The following is a 26,971-nucleotide window of genomic DNA, read 5'->3' as shown; positions in this document are numbered from 1 at the left end:
CACGAAAGCCAAACATTCTGTAAGTCAGACTCAAAATACAGTAAAGTCACTTAGCTCTAGCAATTTTACTTGGGTCGCTACTAGGTTTTATTAACACTAATAACAACAATCATAAAAATTAATTTGTCTTATTAGCTCTTGTAAACGTACCTACCTTTCTTCAAATCATCCATGACTGGGAACATGTGTAGCTTTTGACAGCTGAGATTGCGTTACAGATGGCTTTATTGATGTACAGATACAATCAAACACAATATTGAGTATCTGTGTTTATAATATGTCTCAATTCTCATCTGCTTATAAGGAGAGTCATGGTTTCAGGATAGAACTGAGTTATACGCCAGTGGCTATGCTCTCAGGTCAGGACATATAAATGGGTTAATGAGCTATTCTAAGATCTCACCCAGATAGCTAAAGTAAGCTACAGTAGAGCAGCTGCTGCTGAGGCGCTCTGTGACTGATGTGATGATTTACTTTCATTTCCTGCATTCTGTGGTGTAAACCTGCTTGCGTGAATATTGCTCTAGAGCACTGCAGAAGAATTGCCCATATACCTATACATTAATCCAATTAATTCAATATATTTAAAAAAAGATACGATTGAATTTCAAAGCGATCAATGTGAAGTGTGCGTCTTTCCTTTGACATGCACACACGTGAACAATAGAAATGTAGTTAGTTAATATTTTCTAATAATGTTCCAATAAATGGGCTAGGAGCTGTTCTCATAGCCACCATCAATGTGCTTAGTACTCACACCTTAAGGCACCATACAGTGCTTAAAATAGCCAAGTGCATGGTATGAAGTGTTTGTCTGTTGCCTGCATAGTGACAGCATGGCTGAAGTTTGAACATGTTATGTACATAAAGGTCATCAGTGCAGCTACGGAGTTCAAAACCTTTTATAGTAATTGTAATAATCAAACCTTTTTATGAGATTGATTCACTGCAGAAACACTGAAATGATAACTGTTTACACTGTGTGAGTAAGTATGATTAGTCTAAAACCACAACTTTTAAACACTGACACAGATTTCATTGTCTTTTCTTTCAGGAAGTTTACATATCCCACCACTTACCTAATGTCAACCTGAGCTGGAAGAAAGCCAAAGGATCTGTGGGGCTGCAGCAGCTGTAGAGGAGGCAAGACAGGTGATGCACGAGACAGAAAGAAAGTTGTTGACATCATGAACTGTGTGGAAAAACGACACATGAGCCATCGGGTGGGGAGCATGCTCCACCATCGCTTCCCCAACGGCTTCGCTGACTTGTTAATGGACGAAACTGATCGCGAGGTCAGCACTCTCACAGATCGAGCCTTCCGAAGTCTCTGCGTTGGAGATGACGCAGTTTACAATGATGAGTTCTTGTATGGATACTCACCTTTCAGCTGCCACAAACCTTTGGTGGGGGAGCCTCTTAAAAAGACTCATCATAAGGAATCTAAAAAGCAAGGGCAAAACAAAAATGACAAAAATTATGCCCAGCCGTGGAAACAGCAGCAACAGAAGAACATATCCCAGATGTCATCTTTCCTCAAGGCATTAAGTGCCACAGAGGAAAGCTGCGAGGGCATGTTAATCACAAATGGATGTATGACAGACTCTAAGGGGGAATCATGGGATAAGTCCGCACTTCGCAGCATCCAAAGAGAGCTATCGGAATTCTCCTCGGATTATAACACCAATCTCACAGATGGACATTACAACAACCATCATCGACATAAGTCCAGTGATGGTTCATCAAACAAAACACGCAAAGATGTTGCCCTTCCCTCAGGGAAGTCCTCAAAGATTAAAAATGGGAAATCCACTGTCAAACTAAGGAAACTAAACATCAAAAACTTTTTCCTCCACAGTGAGTTTAGCCCTTTCCAAACATGGAGAGATTTTAACCAGTTCCCTTTTGGCCAAGAGGACACAGTTCTTACCACAGATAATATCCCTAAATGGTATGACATGTCTTTTTACAAGGAGCTGACAGAGGCACACAAAAAAGAGACTCTGCATATAGAGGAGCTGCAGTTGTGCCAGAAAGCTGCAGTGGAGCCCCCTCCTCCCACTGCTCCTAAAACTATCCCTCCCCCTCCTCCGCCGAAGGTCCTGCCAAAGCCCTCAGTTACTCCTGCTGAGAAGAGGTGCTCATCAGATGGTGGGGACGGGAGGGCTGCCCCCTGGCGGCGCAACAGGTCCAGGGCAAAAAGTGTGATTCCAGTCAATCAGCCTGGGATTCGTCCTCGGGTTACAAGTTCAAAGGCAGTGGATGAAAGTCTTTTGTTGGGCAAAAAAGAAGCCAGATCTGTGGAGGTGAAAGCAGTTGAGGAAATCAGCTCTTTGGCATCTACTCCATTCAGCATCTGCCACCTGATGACTCCCCTCATTCCCTCTAGACAGCCGACAGAAACATCCGAAATTCTCCAGGCCGTCCTCTCGCCCTCTGCCCTTGACCTTTCACTAAGGCCACACTCTGAAGCCAAACTGACCCCTGAACCTCCAGTCAAGCGGGACAGCTACAAATCACTTGCCTCTAGCATCCTCTTCAACCTCAAAGACAACAGGAAAAGGGTGAAAAGCCGTTACAGTCCACCTAAATTCAAAACTTCAGAAGCTCCTGAGGGTGGCACCCTTTCTCCACAATCAGATTATCTGAAATATCCACAAGCTGGCTCTGAGGGCAATGAGTCTGGCTTCAACACTCCTGCCATTTTAAAAGATGGACAGACAGTTTGCAGTCCTGTTTTGGAATCTAACAGCACCCCAACAGTTGGTCTTACTAAGCATGATACTGACAGACCTCTTTCAGATGATTATTTGTTATCAAATCTACTGCAAACCAAAAGGGAGGCTACAGGTAACAGTGGTCTTGGTGAGGAGGTTTCCCCCTTTGTACACTTAAAAAAGACCAAGAGTCAAACAGCTAAAAAGCAAAACTACCCGTCTCTAAATTTATATAAGAAAGCCAGCCCTGTTGACAGTGATATGAAATATCCTGTGAGCACCGGTGCTCCTATACACACAGACCAACCAACTGAGACAAATAAAGTTTCACCGCTCATACTAAACAAAGAACTCTCTCCAAAAGCACTGCCAACAACCACAGGGCTTTCACCAAATACTTTAAATGTCAACAAAGATCATTCACCCCGTGCACTTGAGAAAGAGGGGTCTTCATCACATGTGCCAGTAGGGAAAAGACCACCAAATGTAACAGACAAAGCAAAACGACCTACGAAAGACATAAAAGAAAAAGACTTCGGAGCACAGCCTGTTAGTTCTAAGGGAAAAGATACTAGTGGTCAACCCATAAGTACACTGAATGTGATCAGAGCAGCAAGGGAAGCAATTACAGCAGCCAAAAATAAAGCTCTATCTTCAGCTCAGTCAGATAGCATCAATAAGCCCATTTCAGACATAGAAGAACTGAAAGACAAAGAAATAGATAAGAAGATTTACAATGTTTCATCTCAAAGTAGAAATGAAACAACCAGTGCAACACCGGTTGGCAAAAAAGACAATGTTAAAAAAGAGCCCCCACCAGTTCCCAAGAGAAGCTTTGCTAAATCTGATGTTCCACACTCTCTTGACAAGCAGCAAACACATAATGTTGACAAAGTCACTAATGGTGATTCAGGGGATGTAAAACTAGAGCCACCAAAAGAAAATGAATCTGTCCAGAAACAGGGTAAACTCAAACACATATTCTCAGCCAGACAGAATAATTATATAAAATGTCAGAGATATGTAGAGACAGGCGATGAACATGGAGAGGAGTTTGAGGAAGGCGATCTGAAAGTGAACCCAAGAATGGAGGCCGATGAGGAGGTGAAGTCACTCAGAGAAATGAGAGACAGTGAGCACATAATTAATGATTTGCATGCTTTGAAAGAGCTAGAGAGAGCAAGACTTGGCGATTGTATTCCTGAGAACTCGAAGAACAAATTAGGTGTTTTGGACATAGATGAGGAGACGAGGGCTAAGAATGATTTGATCTCGAGGGAGCTAAGGAATATTAAGAAGGGAATGCTGTCTATGCGAGGGAACACATGGGCTAAGAGAGAACTATTTGCTAATAAAGAGAAGGAGAAGAGCAAGCAGGAGGCTTTCACAAAAATTGACAGTAATGTCATAGTAAACAAAGCGCTTATAAATGACAATTATGACAAAGCCAAAATGGCACTTGAAGAGATCATCTCAGAAAGGCAGATGAGAAAGAATAAATTCACAGAGGATGATGCAAATCCAATATTTGATGAGAATGCTAGTGATGAAAGTTATGTAAGGGTACAGCAACGTAAAAAAGCTATGAAAGATTCTATGACAGAGGCCAAGGAAAAACAAAATGGCGGCACTAATACACTAAAAGAGAAAGATTTAAAAGAGAGGTTAGGTGATCTGAGAGACCACAATCACTTGAGAGAGATTCTGTCGCAAACTGAACCTAGACTTAGCGAGAAATACAGATCAGGTGAAAGGACAGTGCTACCCGGCATGGACAAGATTGGCAATGAGCTAAACGTGCTCCTGAAAACTAAAGCTAAACATGTTAATGATAAACTAACTGATAAACCTAGCTATGGACCAGAAGCGGTGAATTTGAGACCTATGGTGAGACAAATATCTGAAGAGAGCAGAGAAAATCTGATTAACCAAAATGAAGGCAATACGGGAGATGCTCCACCTGTTCCTCCTAGGAGCAAAAAGGGAGGGACTATAGGAGATGGAAGTGTTACTAAAGAGACAGATAGTTTGAAAGATGTAGTAAAGGAGGATATCTTTAACAAAGGTGGACATTTTGAAAATGGTGAAGTACACTTAAAAGAAATGAGTAGTACAGGCTCAGAAAAGCAAGAAGCAGATAGTGACCTGTCCATAATAGAAGTCATGCCTGATCAAACCAGTTCTGATAAAGAGAGGTGCGATGTGGTATATAAAGCAAATTCAAAATCCATTACTGTAACTGATACAGTAAAATGTAAGTCCATTTCACCTTTAAAATCCCCACAATCTGAAAGTACATTGTGTTTATCACCAGAGTTTAGAGGAAATGAAAATAAGGCAAATAACTTGCAAGCAGATCAGATCAGCCCCACAAGGGAAGTCACGTTTGAAAACAGCAATTCCAGGGCACAGGAAGCGAACAAGGTGAAGCGGAAGGCTCCTTTAAAACCAGACCATTTAAACACACCAGATGAAAATGTAACTAACAATTTAGCAGGAGAGGAACCTGACAAAATAAACAGAGCTGTTGAGGAAATAAATGTGGATGCGGAGGCTCTCAGTGAAATCCCCAGGCATATAATATCACCCTTACTATTGGTAAATGGTATAAGCATCAATCAGAGCCCACCTGATCAAGCCAGCCTGTCCTCAAAATCATCATACTTCTCTGTAGAGAGTGCACTGCACAGAAATACTGAGACAGAGTCAAATGTTTACCACTCTCTGGAGAACCTGATTGGAGAGGTGGAGGAGACTGATGAGGTGACATGGAATATTTCACAAAACACAAAAGAGGATTTGGACAGGACAGAAGTGGAATATTATTCTTTAAGTGATCATGAAAGTGAGCCGGAGGTTGTAAAGCGACTGGTAAAATCTCCTCAAAAAGAAACAGAAGTACCGTACAAGGACAGCAAAGAAAGAGAAAATAGCACCACAGATCAAAGCTTAACTTATGATGAACATAATCAGACACCAATGTCACCCTCTAACATGTTCTCACAATCTATGGGGATCCCTGCCCTATTTAAGGTCAAAGACAACACTTTCAGTAATAAGTTAAAGAAGACCGTACAACCTCGGTCACCAAGAGGGGGTGTGAGTGCTTCAGAGAGGGGACTGAAGGAGTTAGAAGAAGGAAAGGAGAATGCAGAGCTCCTTCCGACTAATGAACCTGCCACCAGTGGTAGCACACCAATCCAAAATGAAATCTTCAAACCTAAAGAGATTTCATCAAACAGTTCACCTACCCTGCTGCTGCTGTCTACTTCAAATCTGCCAAGTGAAAACCCAAAGAAACCACAAGTTGGAGGGTTCCTTACTGTTCCGCAGGAGGAAGACAGATTGTCTGGGTTGAGTCCGTCATCTGAAGGCATGGAGAGCTTAACAACAAGCACAGCTGACACAGCTGATGAGATGGGAATGAATGCTGGAATGCTGCTTGAGCATGAAGTGTCAAAGGTTCCCAGTGAACGTTCGGGGTCCACCTGTAGTGGTAATGAAAGCCAAACAGGACTGCCCAAACCACCGGCTGTCTTACCCAAATCTGAAAAGGCTGTCCTCAAAGCCATTAAGCTGGCAAATAGGAGGATGAAGAAAGAGGAGGCCCAGAAGTCCCCCCACAAGTCGTCTCAAAGCAGCAGCAAACATAGAGTGGATAGACACAAGAGTGACAAAGCTGAGCACAGAAGCAGCAGCAGTAGAAACAGCAAGAGCAACGAGAAAAAACACAGAGAAAAGATTGAAGATGGTCATCGTCACAGTGAAAGTCACCGTGGCAAAAACAGTGATGATCGGAGTGAGCAACTACTCCATGAAAGAAGAGGCCACAACAGTGAAAACCACCTCCAGGACAGAACAGACATGAGCCACAAGACTCGGAGACAGAGCCATGATTCGGTGGAAAGCAATAAACCGAACAATGAGGCACTACCCAGTGTTGCAACAGAAAGGCAAGGCCGCAGCAGCAACAGACATGTTCGAGATAAGCCACAGCAAAGACACTACAGTAGTGATAGGGTCATCAGTAATGTGCCAGTGTACAAAGCTCACGTCGGCGAGAGACCCACATCGGACAGGCCGATCCACCGATCACAAAGCATTGATAGGTACTTAGGAGATAAAGTGGAGCGCAGGCTCAGCGCCGATACGTTGGTCAATGAGAAACTTGATCCAAGGACACAGCGCATTGAGAAGTCCATCATGGACGAACTCCAGCAGAGAGGCCGAGCCAGAGACAAGGCGAGCAGAGACAACCCATTGAGAAGGAGTCACAGTATTGATGCGTACAGCTCTGAAGTGCCTCACCCATCAACCCTATCCCGCCAGTCAAGCCAAACCAGCCAGCTTTCTCGCCAGTCCAGTATTGAGCATGCCATTGTTACACAGTCCTTTCCCATGACCCAACGAAAGCTCCTGCAGGATCCAGACTCTGGGCAGTACTTCTTTGTAGATATGCCCATACAAGTCAAGACAAAAACTTTCTTTGATCCTGAAACAGGGAGTTATGTGCAGTTGCCAGTCCAGCCGCCAGAGGGTGCCGTTCCTCAGGCATCCCCCTTGGAGGTTTTGACCCCACCTCTGGTTGTTTACCACAGCTTTGTCCCAGTGCCTCTGTCTCCCATGGCTCAGAGTGCTTCCATCCAAGCCCCTCATATGACGCCAGAGGAGTTTGAGAAAAGAAACCTGGAAAGGTCGAGGCAAATGCACTGCAAGGAGAGACATCCATATTTAGAGCCTGTGTGTGGTCAACATGACCACATGTTAGGAGAGTTTCTAGGTACTGAGGAGCTGGACTGTCCAAGCTGATAGGCCATGCGGTTTGAAAGGAAAAATCCCCCCTCCGCTTATGCTGTTTGGTATCACCAAATGGTGGTGGTCATTGCATTCCAGGGATTATTTTGTGATCAAGTGTTGTAAGTTCTTGTTTTGGTGTTTCCACCTTCACGCTACGTAGTCTACTTTTACTCTAGTTAGTGAATTCCTACATGTGGCACAGGGATTTTAAGCGAGCAGCATTTCATTGATGAATTCTCCTTGTTTGATTGTTGAATGCTGGTACAAGATGGCAACTCTAGAACAAAGCCCTTGAACTTCTTCTGCTGTTTAACACCATTGTAGCTTCGATGGAGATATTTCAAAGTGATGTTTGGCCTATTATACACAGAATAAGAAAAATACACCATGAGCAACTAAATGGACCCAGAAATGCAAGGTACATCGCCAATATGCATTTAATTTTGAACAGTGTTAAAGTGTTTCCGGGTGGATTTTTCCTTCAAGGTTAAGGGTCTGATCCTTGTATTGCTTTACTTGCCGTTACTCACAAGAGACATAGAAGCTGCGCAGGCAGGTAAAATGAAGCTTCTGAGGCCTCAACCTGTTTAGTAAAGAGAATTGAGTTTGACTTGGGTGTAAACTTTATTACTTTTTGAATGAATGAATGTGGGTTAATGGATAAATATGTGAAATGTCTGAGAAAGATAAGTGACATGGACGATCCATGTACATAATGTATTTAATTGTACACAGAGAGGATAAGCTTGAATGTAAATGTGGACTATTTATTGTAAATGCTGAGAGTTTGTGATATACATCTACAGTGATATCCGGGGCTTCACTACTTTTCAGGTATTGTGGCGTTTTGATTTATTACCTTTTGTTGCCTTGAGATTCTTTTTCACCAGACAGTTTGCAGTCACTTACGTTATCATTACAGAAACAAACGGAATTCATTCAAAAAGTTTTTGGTTTGTATGTTACTGATTTCCGCTGAACATGTCCACACAACTAAATTTTAAAAACATTTTGCATGCTAAAGTTGAAATTGCAGTTACACATGTTGAGCGTGGTTGATACAACACACATTTCATTAATACTGTATTAAAGCTTGAACTGGCATTAGTGCAATTAATGTTTTTAATATGCAGAGGACATGAAGGAGAAATAATTCTGCAAGTTTGTTGCATTGGACTTTTTCCTGACTAGAATAAAGCAGGGCTGTATTGTGTCTGTGATCCATTCCAATAAAAAACAACTGTTGTTACAGACTTTTATTGTACTAGTGTTTTTCATTTCACTGCACTGCCATTTAGCATCTGAGGCATATGTCTAAACTAATTATATTCTAAAGTAAACAAAACCTGTTTTTAAAAAATGTTTAAAACTGTTATGATTGGTGATCAATTATCATTCAACTACAGTTAACAGGGACTTTCTTTGTATAATGCTCTCAGCAAGCAATGAAACTCCACATGTTCACAATGTTTATTACAACAGGGTAATTAACTCCTGGTTACAAATCAGTTTATGTGTGAACAATTATTCTACAAAGATGTTTTTAATTTGGAACTGGCTCAAACCGGACCTCAAGCTGGGTCCATTTTGCATAGTTTGAGTCAGTTTTTCTGATATCTGATCCAGTAGAGCTCTATTTCGCCATCTGTTGGTTAGTTACTGTAGTGACAGGAGAGAACAAGTTCAGTAAAAGTAAACAGGCTGTGTGTTGCTTTTATTTACTATTCGGCACAAATATAAAAATAAGAACTTGAAGACAAAATGCAGAATACGTTTTAATTGAAACTTTCAATTTCCTTACTAAAATGTTACTAAAATGAATTAGATAGGTTTCCAAGGGCCTGATTCTAATTCAGCATCTAGCTACTTATCCTACCAACATTTATTACTGTTTCTAACCTATGCTGTGAAATTTTTACTATGACTATTTACATTTCAATTCATTTCATGTCTTTTTAATTTTGTCTTTCAGCACCTTTTTGACTTTGAAAAACACATTCAGAATTGAATGTGGGACTGGATCACCCAATCCATATCCCTGTTTGGGAGGTCTAAACAACAGTCTGAACATGATGCTCAGATGTAATCACATACAAGTACTGACATCCTAGTTAGTTCAAAAAGTAGTCAGAAGACGTGACAGAAGTGCGTCACCAAATCAAGGTCCAGGGTCCTTTGGAAGACCTCAAGCTGGGTCCATGAGGCCCCCAGTAAAATAAGTTATAGTTCAACTTCAGTTTGAACTTAAGTAACTCCCACTACCACCCAGCAGTAACTAGTGCATTACTAATCCAGAACAAAGACTAATCTCAACTAAGGATTATTAAAACAGCATGTTTTCAACTCTCCTTTTCAGTTCTATTGTAAATCTATTAGGCCATCCTTTCATAAAAGGTTTTGGAATCCCAGGACCACTGATTAATAGGTGAGGAATAGTTTTATTTCTCAAATAATACAATATTTAAACATATGCACAAAAATACAGTGTTTTAATGAACTCAAGCTAACCATCATCTCCCCATCCATTATTGTCCCAGTGAGTGAAGGAGATGCGCAGCCAGTCAGTGACAACCACAGCTTAATGCCACCATGTCGTCATACTGCTTCAAAACCACGTTCTCCTCATCATCAAAATATAATAAACTAATGGACTGGAGTCGGTCGGGGACACAGCAGGGCGCTCCCACTTCATCACTAGAGAGCTTGAGTGCATGCATGATGGAGCGCACCGTGGCGTGGTTGGTCGCTCTCAGGTTTCCCCCCAGGGGGAACGGACAGGAGCCTTTGCAGTGGTAGGCATTGTATCCCCGGGGTGAGATAATCCAGCCAGACCAGCCGATCTCCTCAAAGTCAACGAAGAGGGGAACCCGCTGGCAGGACTGGGAGCGGCCGTGGGATGAGAGATCTGGAGATGCACGTCGTCTCCTGCTGGGGTGGCCGTGGAGTTCAGGTGCTGCTGCTGCAGGTTGGGCTTGTCCTATAGAAAGAGGAAAATGATCACGCTGGGTTAGAATATCATCATAAATCATTTAATTTCATTAATTTATTTCATTTTTGGCATCTTTAAGACAGGTTAATTTGCTGAATTCAAACAAAATGTCAACTTTTAAAGCCATTTTACAGCAGTGAGTCTTAAGTTGATTATGCTACAAGAGGGACAAGATACTAATTATTAATTAATGATTATATTAATTTCATAATGACTTTTAAAAATGTATTTAATACTGAACATTTTGGGGTTCCATACATTATGACTATGCCACTGAAATGCAAATGTAAATACAGTTAAATGCCCTCTCATGCCCATGCTCAGACTCTTCCACCCTATGCAACACACCCGTACAGCTACCATCACCTTACCCAGGAATGACTGGTTCGATGCTCCTGTCCTCCCGTCATCTGAGAATATGACCAGGTAGGCATTGGTGTTGGTCAGCTCTCCACTCTGCTTAGATGAGGACACCACTGACTCCATCCAGTTACCAGAAGGAAGTGTGGTCACTACGAGGATGCCGTTATTCTCTTGGCTGTTGCGGATCCACTTTGACACCTGACAATCAGAGCGTAATTGAGCAGGTTAAATGCGTTAGTTTGTTAGCTGTTATAATAATAAATTATTAATAAATAATTAACAAGTGTAAAAAAGGATGTCTTACTCCATTCAAACAGATCTAAATACATTTATTTATTCTGTACATTAAGCCATGGAAATTACCATAAACTTAATGCAAGAATTAAGTAAATATTAGTTATTTTAAAGCAAAAAACACTAAAAATAAAATATACAACAATGCAAACCATATAGGGAGGGTGTTACCATTTGAGTCACATTGAAGATTTCCCATCCCTGTGTGTAAAGGGGCACCAGTCTGGAGGTGATGAGGTTCCCTCTCCAGGGCTTCACTCTGCTGTCCAGCACCTCATATAGATCCACCTGGAAGGTCAGACACAAAGCTGTTAGTTCACTAAACTGTGTCCATAAAAGGCCACTAATCTGTCATGGCTCTCAAGTCTCTGGTGATGTTTGCACTTTGCGCAAGTATATAATATTACACAAAAGACATTTTACCTTACAGAAATGGGGCCCATATGACTTTCCGAGGTAAAACTTCTGTTTCTTTCTGAACCAACGGAGCTCCGCTTTAATCATCTTCTCATCTCTGCTGAAAGACGATAGGTTGAAGAAGTGAAACCTCTCTCCAGCATGACCTGCAGGCAGACAAAATATCAAACACTTTTGTGAAACGTTAAAATAATTTTTAGATAAATGAATTTACCAAAGTCGTACAAAATAGCTGTTAAACAGGGACAAAAGACTCGCGTAATCGTGCGTAATTGCACGTTTGGGGAACAATTGCAGCCCTGTCCTTAATATTTAGTGCTTCTGTGTAGTCAGATCTTGACTTAAATCAAGTAAATATATTTTTCAAAATATTTTTTCCAACATTCTCACAAAACAATCGTAGTTACCGTCTAAAGGTCAGTTTGATTGGTTCAACTCACCTTTATCCTCGAAACTCCTCACAATATTTCCTTCCAAAATATCCTTCTGGCTTTTCGGAGTCCCGTCGGAGACTGACACCGCGTTAAAAAGATCCAACATAAACTGAGGCGCCTTCTTGTGAGGAGGCACCCCCGGACCACGAGGTAATTCCTTCAGATGGACCAACGCGTCCAGCTTCTTGCTCGCCGTCTTTGTCGCATCCAAGCCGTCCTGCCGCCCTGCTGTCCCCCTGGCCTGCGGGATGGCGAGTAGGATGACGCATCTCAGCTGGAGGGCGAGGACGAGCCATAGGCGCAGAGCTCCTGCTGTCATTTTGGCGAGAGTGGACTGAGCGCTACACCCGTTGGATGGAGGATGATAAGGGCGACCCCGCTGCCTTTGATGACAGGGCTGCCCCTGTATTCAGCTAACACCAGGAGATGATTGGGCCGTGATTGATGGTGGTAGAAAAAAATACACAAAGGAAAGGTGAAAATGACCCGAGAGTCAGCTATAAAGAAAAAAATTAATAAATGACTAATTTCCCTACATTTGTAAATCCAGGTTATGGTAGGGTAAAGGCCATTTGGCTTATTTGACCAGTTCAGCGGAATAAATTTTATCAGGAACCAGAGCCATGTTTGTGGAGACATAGAACGTTTTCTAAGCCATTAATGTAGGCAGGTAAAAGACCATGTAAAAAGTAAATAGTATAATTATAATATAATAATAAATCCTTCTGAGTCACCTGGAAACTACCGGTTTGACCTCATAAATATCAAGCACTAATACTGAACATGGGTGGTGTCTGCATTACTGAAATCCTGAAAAAGGAAATAGTAAATAAATGAAAAGTAATGCAAAATGTGGTATACAAATATATGTGTGTATAATAGCTGTTAGATTAATTTAATAATTGTTTTACACTGCTGCATTACAGTTGTTTTATAATAGGGACCAATTACGCGTGCCAACCAAATAAAGTTATCCCATTATGATGTTTTTTGTCGCCGGTGCTGCTCATCATGTGTTTCTCGGCCCAGTTGTCTGTTATCAGTATGAGGCCAGTTGCGAGAGAGCAAACGAACAGCCGAGCCGTGACGCAAATGAAGCGCGTTTTCAAAAGCTGCTTGTTAATGCGCACATTTCCACAAAACGCAGACGGTCATCTGTCCCCACCCCAGCCCTCTCATCCCCCCACTGTTTGGACAGTGACTCAGAGTTAACACCAAAATCAGCACGTTTATTCCTCCGTTAAGATGAATCCGGGATGATCTGGAATCAATCAGGTCGAACAACAGGGATCAAATTCCCAAGATCATCATCCTGATCAATAGCCTGGTCTCTCACCCATTGTTAATCAAATTAATTGGGGATTACACAGGAATGATGATCCCCTCATTTAGGGGCCATTACTCACGTTTAAGGCCCCATTGTGGATGAGCCTGTTTCTGATTTCTCTTGTATCACTTAGCTGTCAGATAAACCACAGGATAGATTATAGCTATAAACACTGCAAACAGCAAGATACCAGGAGATCAAATGATGATTGGATTTGCTAAAACAGGACGTTTTTTTGCTGCATTTCATTCTGTATAATGTCCTTTTCTATTGTTAAAAATGGTCTTTAAAATGTATATTCCCTGCTAAACTAAGGAAATGAGATGCTGAGGAAGCCATTACTTAAGGTGCAGTGAAGAGCAGCAGAGCTGAATAGCTCACATACCTGCCATGCGTCTTCCTGTTGTGCATGCGATTATGTTCTTCTGTATATGTGTAGTGTGTGTGACATCTGGTGCATGAACTGTATATGAGACAGCTGGCGGGTGTGGGATGTCCTCAAATGTTTACACTGACCATGTGCTGGTCTCAGATAGACTTAAAGGGATGCCCTCTGACGTAGATTTGTGCAGAGTTTCACCTAACAGCTATGGTCAGATGACAGTGTGCTGTGCATATGGCTGCATCTGCAGATACAGCAGCCTCTATAATACAGAGTGAGCAATGTGAGAATTTGAGTTAAAGATTTTTAGAAAAAGATACATATATGTACATACATATCATGTTAGTTTTAAACATGAAAAGAATAGATTAACATTCATGGAAATTTGATTTTTGACTTTCTTAGTTGTGAAGATTGATACCACTCTTATATATGTCAGTTGAATATGAAGCTACAGCCAGGAGACAGTTAGCTTAACTTAGCATATGCAACTACAAAGATACTAAGTTGTGATCACGTGGGTAAGCACTAAAAGAAAGTGTATGCAGGATGCACGACTCTTAGAATAGTGCATCAGTTTCACCCTTGTGACATCAGTCATGGCTAAAGGACAGGAAATTCCGGCACTACAGATCGAAGGAAAATGCAGGTGTGCTGCCAAAATGAAGAGTTTGATTTGGCTCTTATCAAATGACCTAGCAGCACAATGACCTCTGGTGTGACTAGATTGCATTTTCTAGTAAGAAGTATCAGAGCTAAGCCCCATAAGCCTCCTCAGTCCCTCTTTGTTTGTCAAAGGGCTGGAAGCAGGGGCGTAGGTATAAACAGTGCAGACTGTGCAGCTGCACTGGGGCCCGTAACGGGAGCAGCCCTGCCTGGACTTTGTCAGTCACATGATTGAAAATGTACGAACACATCTCACCTTTAACTAGTATCAGCTGTGAAGATCGAGTGGTATATATACACTCAAATGTGCATTTCCCCCTTTGCTGTGGTGTCTGACACTACAGACTTTTGTGGGTTAAAACTACTGAATTCTGTAGCAAGCAGTAGGCTATAAGGTATACGGTGAAATTAAAAAAAAAATTATTCCACAGATTCAACTGAATGAATTTATTTATTTTCTTTGGTATTCGTGTCACATAACCCCCATATGCAGTGATGATTGCTGAGTAATATGTAAATTAATTCCCAATCTTAAGTTTCTATTTGATCATGTGACAAGACTCCAGAAACCGGGTGAAATGTAAAATCTGACAAGTAGACTAGCAGAGCACAGTGCAAGCTAGCCGTCCTGCTATTCAAACCTAAAAGTTGTTTCAAGAAGAGACAGGAGAGAAAAGAACAGGAGAGGGTCGCAAAGCGCCCAAATAAGATTGTTTTGGATTACTGAGGACATTGTCAAAGATTTCGCTCAATGCAGGCTTGTCGGATGCCTTTCAAATAGGTGAGTAAGTTTACAAGTGCTTTTTCAGTGGATTTGGTGTGGCTGCCGTGCGGCTGTTTTAAAGGCTGTTATATCAGGGACAGCTCGCCGCTGAGCACCTGTTTAATTGTGTGGATGTGCTTGTGGGTATTAAACTGTATGCGCGCCATAGCTGGCCTGTTTTCAAGATGTGGTGTTGTTTATTAAGGCCACTTTTCTTTCTTTCTTACTCACCATAATGTCCTGCCTCTCTGTCGAAGAGGAATGTCGTTGTCGTGATTTGGGAGGTTATTGCACTGAAATTGCCCGAAAAAGTCTGCATCATTTCAGCACAGTGGACACCTCCTGCACTCAGCTGTTTGTGGTGACGTTCAGGATTTTGACAATGACACCACTGGCCATGCTCCTCATAACTTTCTCTTTGACTTCTGTACTTTGCAAATACAAAAGCCTAGGTGACACAGTCCGACTCTAAAATCCATCACATGGAGGGCACTTTGTTTTACTGCTGTCCAGTCGCACGCAACACCACTGCAGCAGCTGTGTGTGTTTTGAAGAGAGACGCACATAAAGAGAACTGTTGAATTTAATATGTTAATATGGAAAGAAATCAATTTAAGGAGCTTTAAATTAAGTAGTTTATGTATTTACTGCATCTTATCTTATCTGTTGTTAAACTGTGCACAACGAGGAAACAAGGCACACAAATTTGCCAATAGAGGATTCCCTGCCAGTGTTTGTGCGCGTGTGCTTCGTAACTGTACAGCCCAAGGGCCCATCATAATAGCCTGTTGTTACTACCTTACGCTAATGGCTTGAAGCACAACAATTTACAAAACTTTAAAGCCAAATTTGTCACACACTTATTTCACAAGCTTAACTTGTTTATCACCTTAACTCAGTCACTTAACAAAAGTACATTCTCATTTTAAATCCACTTGTTATTGTCTGAAGTGGAGCTTGAATCTGGAGTGTGTGTTATTTACTTTCCCATCATCCAGACATTAATTATCAGCAAAGAAATGTAAAAAATTGTATGAGGTTTGATCCACATGAAGACCTGGTTTAGGATGTAACAGGATGTACTGTAACTATATGTTTTCACCAGAATCTCAGCATTGCTTTGCAAGTGCTTTAGCAGACTCAAGACTAATTTCTTAATGTATTCCTGCTTATTAACTGTACACTGTAACTGCACTTGCCAGTGGATGGATGCAGTGCTGTCTATTGAACAGCAGATGGAGTTATTGACTCAAGCAATGAAAATATGTGCTCAGTGTTAAAAGCTTTTTTTATGTTAATTTAACATTTTTGACAGTAGCATGTGTAAAATGGAGTGTAAATACAGAGTTTTGGTGGCAGCTGAGTTGGAATGAGAAAACAGTTGATGAAATTTCAAAGATGTGGTCATCGAGAGCATAAGCAATGAAAAGTGATCCACAGTTTAGTCCACACTGAAGAATGTGAAGATTGTGAAGTGTTTTGAAAAACTGACCTCACCTAGAAAATGTGACTAAGCAATTGTAAAAAACAAAACTTTTACAGACTGACTCGTCTGTAACCTCCATATTACATTGTAGTTCATGTTGAATTTAAGGTATTTTTGCCTGAGAATTGATGTGCAGCATGTTGGCAAGGAGCCCTCAGATTAATTCATCAGGCAGAGTGGATGTTGCGTTAGCTTTAGAGTGCTGTTGTCTACTCTTTCACCTAGGGCCGCCTGGCTCCACATCTGACACCGTGCCCATGTGTTAATGACTTCACCTTGTGTTAAATACATCTACTGAGGCAATTAGAGACACATGGAAGGCATTTGCTGCAAGTGCTGGCCACTGCTGCAACTCTGTTAGAATGAATAATGAAGAGGAATACAATCACAGCAAAAGTGGAAACATATGACAAGGGTGTCGAAGTCAGCCACAATCTAACATGATTTTAAAAAATCCATCTCTATTGCCTCAGACCACAAACAAGCAGGGTCATTTCACCTTTTCAGTGTCTGAAGGAGGTCTTCCATCTCTCTCTGTTGTCGCTGAGGGTACAGGAGCACCAGTATAACAAATATTGTTATTGATGGTTGGTGACCAGTCAGAATTTCAACAGCATCTGCCTCATTTCATCTCATTATATACAATTACTACTTTGCTTTACGCCTAAAGGAATAAGATCATTTTGGATGCAGAGCGTTACATCTTAAATATGAAGTGAAAGCAAGCAAGTGGGTTAGCTTAGCTTAGCATAAAGACTGGAAGCAGGAGCAAACAGCTAACCTGGCTCTGTAAAAAAAAATCCCTCTGCTCACTAATTGACAGGAAGTAACTGTGCCTAGCGAAGATATAGTTGCCGCATATAACTCCTCATAAAACCACAAATTGTTGTTTAATTATGTTTCAGTTTTTGTATGGATTAAACAACGCTCTTTAGTGAGCTTCAGAGGCAGGTGACAGAGGCAGGCTAGCCCGTTTTTAGTCTTTATGCTAAGCTAAGCTAACTGGCTCTCGCTTCATATTTGGTACACAGAATAAAGGTTGATATTGATCTTCTGATTTAACTTTTGGCAAGACAGTAAGTGGGTGTATTCCTTAAATTTTGCCTTTTCAGAATTGCACTAATGAAACCTTGATATAAATTGCAATCACAGTCAGGCTGTTGGGGCAGAATTACCTTGTTAGTGTGAGGCAACACACTCACCCACAGGGGATGTCTACCCTGTCAGCAGGAATGCTAGGAACAGCTAACTCTGCTGTGCTTGGGGCCGACAGCTTTGAACACTCTTTGAGGCAAAGGTATTTCATGTTTGCTGTTCCAACCACCAGCTCTCGCGGTAGGGTGCAAGACTTATTGTCTCATCAAAAAAATAACAAGATACACAGTAAAACCAATAAGAATCTCAAGAAATTAAGATACAGTGAAAAGATAAATTAAAGCAACTAAAATCAGCAAAGGCTCTCCTATCAAAGTGTTTTAAGAAGGGATTTCCTCCCAGATTTCCTCTGGCAGGCTGTTCCAGAACCTCATGGCTCTGACTGTAAACGCTTTGTCACCTTTAGATTTCAGTCGAGACTGTGGAACAGCAAAAAAAAAAAAAAAGAAGGTAAAATTACCTCTGCCCAAGGATCTCAAGGTACATGCTGGTGCATATGGGACTAAAAGGTCAGAGATATAGCAGGAAGAGAGGCCACAAAGAGCCTTAAAAGTAATCAGTACATTCAAGTCAAATGACATGTTATGAATAATCAGCTGACTATACAGGTTTTTAACTAATGCATTAACACCCATAACAGCTAATGGCTGTAATGGGCCGTAAAACATGAAATTATACCGCATGTTATAAAAAATTAAATATTATATAGTGCTTTTCAAACCAAGACAGACAAATCAGTTAAATTTTTTTTAGAGATAGGGAAACATGTTTAAATCCTAATATATTAAAGCAAAGAACATAATTAAACTACTAAGGACATCTGTGTAAGATAAAACAAAATACAAACAAAAATGTACAATGGTTAGTTCTTCCCACCCCAAAATAAGTAGAAATCTTGAAATCTTAAATAAAAAAACTGTTTTACACTCATTATCTTTTCACAAGAAGGTACAGAAAATAAAAATTAAAACTGAGCCTGGCGCCTAGTAAAACTGCATTCATGAACTGATTGGAGAATTCAAAGTCTTCTCTGAGACCAAGCTCAAACACAAGTCCCTCACCTCTTCAAATGATTTTAAACATAGAATAAAGGAAGTGTTAGCTGCAGTTGCTTTGCCAAATATATGATCTAATATTGCTGTCTTGTCTATGAACTGTACTAGGTAGGGTATTATGTTACACCTAACGTTCTTTTGATGTGTTGTGTTTTGCTCTTGTACCTAACGTTGTTGTATTTGACCCTGTCTTGACTAGGTCTCACTTGTAAGAGGTTTTAATCTCAGTGTGACTTCCTAGTTAAATAAAGGTTAAGAAGAGTGAACTGTAGTGTTGTAAACTTTCCAGATATACAAAATATGTATTTTTGTGTCTGCTACAGCATACATATCTGCGCTGGAAATCTCTTGCCCTGTATTCTCCTTTGAAAAAAAAAGAAACAAAAAGCGAAAGAAAGAGACATTTATATTGAATTTTTTCCTTTGATGCCACCAACAATTTTTGCATTTATTTGTCAGAATGGTGCAAGTTCTTCATCTACATACAGCAGCTGGAAAACTTGTTCCCATAAAGCAAATCAAACCTCTGCAGTAATGTCAGCGTTCTATCACGACACACAGCCAGACAGCAGCCTGCTACACAAGAGTTACAAACCTTGAACAACAACCGCATTAGCTCTCCTGCTAAAGTCTCCTTTTTATCTAACTCACAGATGTGTGACCTTATCTTGCACCTTACCTTGCTGAGCGCACTGCTAATGGCAAGTTGCAGGCTAGACACGAGCTAATTAGCGGCTCAAGTGCAGCACATTAAACAGCATGTAAAGGTACTGCAAATGCCACTTCTGTTAAATGCACGTGTGTTCCTTACTCATCACCAATACAACACCGTCTGCCCATGACATGTAACTACAGTGCAAGTTTATTGGGGCTCATCGTAGAACTTGCTGTCACTCAACCACAGGCATCAACACATCCCTCCAGCCAGCTCAGACAAAAAGGCACATTTCTGAAATTTTCCCGAAGACCAACAATACATTTAAAAAAATATGTTTGAGAATTCAAAGAGTCACATTCATAACTTCCCTGCTCCTTTCTGCCAGTTCAGCTATTTGTCTAAGAAGCTTCTTAAGTTGTTTTGACAGACCTCCACCTGTCTCTGATCCAGCTGTTGTCCTGAATGAGGATGATATTTCCTCCAACTCCTGAGACACCACCTCAATTTCATTCAGGGGATCCTTTATTAGTTTGATGATTGTCATGAATTCTCTTCCCAACTTTTCTACTGTTTCTATAATTATTTTCTCTGTCTCAGCCTTGTTTACATTTGTGTACATAAGACCTACACCTCCAAATGCTGCACTGCCTTCCACTATTGCCATTTATTGCCAAGAAATGCCCACAGCATTCTGTTTCTGTTCGTGTCTGTCTGCATCTCTTTTACTTCTTCAGATTTCTTTTCAAGCTTACTTGCAATGACTCACATTTGTTGTTCATTACATTCATACTGTTAAATAAATAACCTCCCGGGTTCACTTAGTCTGTTAAGTCGATCAGACAAACAAGGAGGTATGCCTATTATTCTTGAGGACATTTTCTAGAAGACTCCAATCAATAAAGTTGGTCTAAAAAGGGTCTCAGTCCACTGGGTATTTTCTCTTAGTTGTCGTTGAAAGCCCTCAATGGCCCTGCCTGTAATATGAATAGAGTTTGGTAATTAAACTTAAACTACCAAGGTACGACTACTAGATATATAAAAAAATATTTTGCAACACCTTTTCATGTAATAAAACACAATTCAACACAAAGAGCTCAACTGCTTTCCTGAGCCTACTTACACTGTACTCGTGTGTTGTGTCTGAGCACTGCACATTTCAGCACACTGCCCAAAGATAATAATGTCTCACTGGATTTGACATCCTTAAAATATGTTTGGCAGTCCATAAAAAACAGTGGCAACAATATGTCAGCATTTGTCCAGAATTTGGGATTGGAAGCTTCTGGTAACAGTGGAGCAACCATTCAGAGAGTGCAGTCAAAGGATGTCCACCTATGAAGAATCATAGGTTTCACCATTTTGTCTTTATAAAATAACTCTTAATACTGTATGAAGTAAAATGAAAGTACAACTACAATTTCTGTAATAGCATTACATCTGCATTCACAAATAACCAGTGTAAAGAAGAACAGAAACCAAGGAAAACACCAATGACCCAAACAAAACTGATATACTTATTAAAGGGAACCATATGGGGCTGAAGTGAGGTAGGCCCCCCCTTGAATCCCACCTTGGCTCAAGCATTAGCCCAAGTGAGTGGACACAAAGGGAGCCCGTGTAGGATGCTCACATGGCCCATGACCTTTAGACAGCCACATGGGGACACACTTTACCTGGATGTGGACAAATGTTTCTGTTTGTCTTTTGAGTTTCCCCATTAACAAGTCTTGAGGATGTAGTAAAACTGTGCTCCTTTAGCAAGTGTGCAGTACTACAGGACGTCCACTAAGGGCACAATGACTGTATAAACATCCATATGCTGTAAGACTTGTGTCATTTATTTTTAAATGTTTTGTCTTTCTTTCTTTCTTTCTTTTTTTTTACACAACCACAAAATAGATATACAGTACTTACACAAAACAAATAGCAAGTATAATTTACATTGCAAACACAAACATAACCACAGAATTTACAACAGGCATATATTTACTGTACATATAGTATATCTAGAGATACATACATGTCAAGTACTATGTAACTGTAATACAAAAACAAATCACTTCCACACCAATTCAAATTTAAGCCAGATAATATTAAGTTATGATATCATAGAATAAAAACAACTCAGTATCCCACATTTTGTCCTGCAAATAATAACGTTTGAGAAATAAAATGAAGGAGCTCAAAACCAGCTTATTTGGATTATCGAATGTATAAACTTTCCCAAGCAACTCAACAAACGTGTGTCATTTTTTTGTCTGGCCTTTCATCCTACACATTTCCCTTCCACCCTTTCTTCGATTTACTCCCTTTAAGGTCAATCCCGGCATAATTATTTCTCCTAAATCTCTGCTTCATAAAAACGTCAAAATATAGTTTAAGTACATTTTGCAGTAAGGTGAGCTGAAAATGAGTGTTTAGAGGAAGACATACCGTCAGAGGACTAATGAGAGAAATGGCCGGCATCGATAGGGAATGACAGGAAAAAGAGACTGAGACAGAGAGAAAAGACAGAGCGAGACATAGAAAAGTGAAGATTTAGACTAAAGCAGCCAGGTTTCTGTAAGCCTCCATCGCCATACTTGAGACAGGAGCATTATATTAATACTCACTGGAGCCATTAGGATGACTAGAGGATATCCTCCTCTGTCCCAACAAAGCTGATGAGAGTAGTAGTGTATAATACTGTCAGGTACAGACTAGAGGACTTCCTGCTTCATCTTTCCATAAATGAAGAATTGGCTCGCTTTTAAATATATATTATTTTCATGATGGTAAAATGGCAAGAAGTTGGAACTGTGGGAAAATGTACAGTTTGTGTGCACACAGGCTTGAGTATATATGTGAGTATGACTACCGTATATGAAAACTGTAGACTTAAAAGATTGTCATCATAAACTACTAAAAAACAGCACTAAAAGAAAAATAGAATAGAACGGGCTACATTGATATTTTCAACAAAATAAAAACAAGTTCCATTTACCACCACAGTGGTGGCAAAAGTCTCAAGGGCAGAGATCGCAAAACCTGGACAAATATCTGTTACGAGTAAATACCACTAATGGTAAGGGATGCTTCGAAGTAACAGTTCTAGATTTTCTGAAACGCATATTCAGTTTCTTGTCGAGAGTTAGGCCACATCCAAACTACTACATTTCTTTAAAAAAACGTGAGTTCTAAAACAAGGTGCAAACGTAGCTAAAGGTCTCCGTTTTAAAATGAAAACGTAGAAGTGTGGATGTAGCCTTAGATGAGAAGATCAATATTACTCTCAAATCTGTACCCTAAATATGGAAACACATTCTCACTCGTCACTCGTGACAACTCGTCACGTATGAACACTTGGCGTCACTTAAAGTCCTGGGCACCTCTTGGTGTTTCGACGTTAGTGCCAAGCAAAAATAAATATGTCACATCTGATTAGACTTTCAAAATAAAACTGTTTAACGTGGTTAGGGGCTTCCCAGAGAGTGAAAAACTGACGCCAAGGGGTTCTGAGCATGCGTTCATATGTAAATGCTCCGTACTTGTATAGCGCCTTTCTAGTTTTTTCGACCACTCAAAGTGCTTTTACACTACATCCACCAGTCACACACATTCATACACTGAGTCTAAGTGCTCAAACGGAAACTAACATTCACACTCACTCATACACTGGCGGAATAGCCGCCATTCGGGGTTCAGTATCTTGCCCGAGGACACTTCGACACGCCAGGGATTGAACCGCCGACCTTCCGATTAACGGCCAACCCGCTCTACCTCCTGACAACTTGCGAGTGACAACGGGTTGAATATGGAGTTATTATTGTTGCTCTAAATACTAAAAGCAGTGGGAAATAGCCAGCTTAAAAAAAGTTTTGAAAAATGACCACCAACAACTCTAAAGCTCACTAATTAACACCTTGTATCTTGTTTGTTTAATTTATATGCTAAAACTGAAATGTAAAATTAAGAACTTGGGATAAAACCAGGACAGCTGTATCTACTCTGTATCCAGTTTTTATGCTAGGCTAAGCTAATCGCTGCTTGGGTCTTGCTCCATATTCAACGTACAGCCCAATCCTCGGTTCTCAGCCCAATCCTCGGTTCTTATCCTGCTTAATCTATCAGCTGCCTTTGACACAGTCAACCACAGGATCCTGCTATCCGCTCTCTCAGCAATGGCCATCTCGAGTAAAGCACTCCTGTGGTTCGAATCCTACCTCTCGGGGCGTTCCTACAATGTTCTGTGGCAAGGACAATTATCCTCCTCCCACTGCCTCTCCACAGGGGTACCCCAAGGTTCAGTGCCAAGGCCCCTTCTTTTCTCAATTTACACCACCCAAGTCACTAATGCTTGCATACAGAGTGACTACTGGGTCTGCACCAATCGACCTAAACTCCATAATACAAACTTACATTCCTTCTTGGCCGCTACGCTCCTCCAACGAACGCCGCCTGGCTCTGCCATCCCTTCACACAATCCCAGTCCCGGCTATTCTCATCTGTGACACCACGATGGTGGAACGAGCTACCACACGCCATCAGAGCAGGGGCGTCCCTCTCTAACTTCAAGAAGCTCTTGAAAAGTCATCTTCTCCGAGAACACTTCCTCTTATAACACCTTTAACTCCTAACCTCTAACATGCACTTCCTGTGCTCTTCTTCCCTACAATGATCTTGTATTGATTGCACTTTTTTGTTTTGATTGCACTTTTTGTTAACTCTTACTTCCTTCCCTAGGTACTTACCCCATTGTTGTGATATGTACTATGATCTCTTACTAGTATTTATTGCTGCTCTTACTATTATGTATTGTCAGTTGTAGATCTGTATTTGATGCTCTGTTGATGCTTGTATGTTGTTCCTCAAATGTAAGTCGCTTTGGATAAAAGCGTCTGCCAAATGTAAATGTAAATGTAAATGTACAGACAATTATAATCTTCTCAGGTAACTATGTAAGGAAGTGTAGTGTAGAAATTTCTAAAATGTTAGTAAGTAAGTAAGTCAAACTTACAAAATGATTTACATTAGCCTACTATCATGCATAAACATAAAAACACAAAGCCTAAGAGAAAAACATTTAAAAAGTCATACACTTATACAAACGTATAAACGCAACGCACACACAGCCACAAAAAGGATTGAGCAACCGGGCACCAACAAGAGCACACAAAATGTCAAACTACAAGATGAATTGACGATGTTGTTGCACAAGAAATACAGAAGAAGAGGAGGCTAAAGATGATAGTGAATAACATCTCACTCTCTTCATTCCTTTTTCAGCTCTTTTTAGCCTTCTGTTCTCAGTTCTTTGCTTATCCACTGTCTGAATTCAATCTTTCATCTCATTCAAATTACAGCTTTAATTTGGAGAAACAGAACAATTAGTCTTGGCACGAGCTCCAGAGGCAGTGGTATTGAATGTATTTTTTATTAAATTTCTTTTTACTCCTACATCCCATTTCCCCTTGCTCTGCGTGGCGACCTCACCTTTCTGTCATTAAGTCAGCCAGACGCTACTTCATCTAGCAAATTGTTGCGGTTTAGATGATATTCCTGATCGCTGAAACTTGTTTCCCTCATTGCTCTGTGTTCATTTGTGCAATATTTGCAGTAGAAAGTGCCTTATAACATACACCTGTTCCTAATTATGCTGTTTGTTATGATTGTCGGCCACCTGCATGGTCTGTGAATCTATGTACTGTGTGAGTTTGCTTCTACAGATACATTCATTTGTTTGTATAGGTGTGTTTACCTCTGTGACTGTGTTAGTAACGCGAGAGTACATGCTTGCTAAAGTGGTCATCCTGGAGTTATTTACGTTTTTTATTTAGTCTCCATTTTTGTTGCTAAGCTCTCATTGATGATTGGTTTCAGTAGGCAGCGCTCATATTAGCTCCTCTTCTTCCTCTGTTTACAAACTGGAAATGCAATACTTCCTGTTTGTCAGAGATTTTTTCCCAAAAGCAAAAGAGTTTTGACAACAGCAAATTATCTAGTGCCAATGTGTTCAGCCAGTTTGGTGCCATTAATGGAGGAATGGAGGCCAACAATGACTAAATTGGAGGCAGAAGGATGAAAGGAGGGAGCGAGGGAGTAGCTTAAAGGCAGAATGGAGTGGTTAAAGCCTGGCCGAACGATCAGTGCCCAAGCATCAAGACTGCAGATTCTTAATTACAACAGCAACAGATTCTACACATGTAGCCGGAGAGACACGAATCACTAATGTGCCAACAACATGCTTAGTCTGTTAGTGTTTAAAGTAAAGCAAACAAATAAAAAAAGTAAGACAGTAAAAGTAGAATGATATGCATATAACTTATATAGCTTTGAGGGTTGCAATCAATAGATTAAGCTATTTTCATTATAAAGTGAGGTAACTTAAAAGCAATTGTTTTCCTAAAAGTCAAACTATTTCAGTTTTCAAAAAAGGAAAATGTGAAAATGACTAGATAACCGACTAACTAAAGAAGTAAATAATAAATATTGTGTAAAAACATAAAATACAGAAGAAGAAGAAGAAAACATTTAAAAATATCAGTGGTAGAAATGCTGATTTGGCACTATGACTGGAGACTAAGATTGTAAAGCGGCATTAACCAACCATTTCCAGCTAAAATTTGAATGAGATTGCTTGTATTGAAAAACCACTCAACTTTGCAGTTCACTCTCTTTTAGCCCATTGTTTTGGTTTTTGGGGCAGCAAACTCTGCTCCCGTCAGAGTTTTCTAGCATCAGGAGAAAAAGCTCCGATAAACCCACTGTATATGCTCTCTGCCCAGTACCAGGTGACAAACAGACAAAGTTAGGGACAGCTGGTGAACATAGTGGAGCATCTAGATAGGTAGCTAGCGAGCCAAAACAGACCAAAACAGAGCTTAAATTAGAATTAATATTAGACCTACATTTCTCAAGTACATTAATGCTAATGTTTGCTAATGTTTGATATCTCAGTGTAGTGTTTTCAGTTATTACCACTTCCCCCATGTGCCCAAAAACAAACGAATGCAGCTTTAAATGTGAATAAGACATTTCTTTTTATCTCAGTGAGACAGATAAAGAAGTTAAAAACAGAGAAATGGAGGAATGTGATGTGTTGAAGGGCCGGTTAGCAGGAGGGAAATTTCTGCACTTCTCTCTCTGTCTTTCTCAATGAGTGCCCACATCCTTTGGCTCCTGCAGCTCCACTGATGTAGATTAAGGTGGACTGGCCAAATAGACTGAAGTAGCCCAGTTGTTGTAGCTATGGCTCCAGTGGCTCCAGGGAACTAGGCACGTGGAATGCAGATGTGCGGTACCACGGTGTGCACATACATTATGTGTGCGCCCGTGTGCATATGCATGTGTGTGCGTGCGTGTGTCAAGTTTCCAGATGAAGTGAGGGTTTATGTTATTTAAATTGGCTCATACATCATGCTACCAACCCATTATTACGGAGGTCTGCTATCTGAACCACACATCTCCGGCCCCCTTTTTGTGTTCTTTA

General features: G+C 40.6%; 1 protein-coding gene across 1 annotated transcript; it reads right to left on the bottom strand.

Annotated features, from left to right (window-relative positions):
• Positions 1-10,003: 10,003 nt before the first annotated feature.
• On the bottom strand, positions 10,004-12,330 carry LOC123983527 (bone morphogenetic protein 2-like). The gene is made up of 5 exons (XM_046069786.1): positions 12,018-12,330; positions 11,584-11,723; positions 11,332-11,448; positions 10,875-11,064; positions 10,004-10,491 (listed from the first exon to the last, which is right to left on the bottom strand). The coding sequence occupies exons 1-5, from the start codon at positions 12,328-12,330 to the stop codon at positions 10,076-10,078; spliced, it is 1,176 nt and encodes a 391-aa protein (XP_045925742.1). The 3' UTR covers positions 10,004-10,075.
• Between the last annotated feature and the right edge of the window lie 14,641 nt (positions 12,331-26,971).

This window comes from Micropterus dolomieu, linkage group LG14 (assembly GCF_021292245.1).
Source record: "Micropterus dolomieu isolate WLL.071019.BEF.003 ecotype Adirondacks linkage group LG14, ASM2129224v1, whole genome shotgun sequence".
Classification (NCBI taxonomy): domain Eukaryota; kingdom Metazoa; phylum Chordata; class Actinopteri; order Centrarchiformes; family Centrarchidae; genus Micropterus; species Micropterus dolomieu.
Note: the sequence above shows the minus strand (reverse complement) of the source record. Positions and strands in the feature narration are given on the sequence as shown.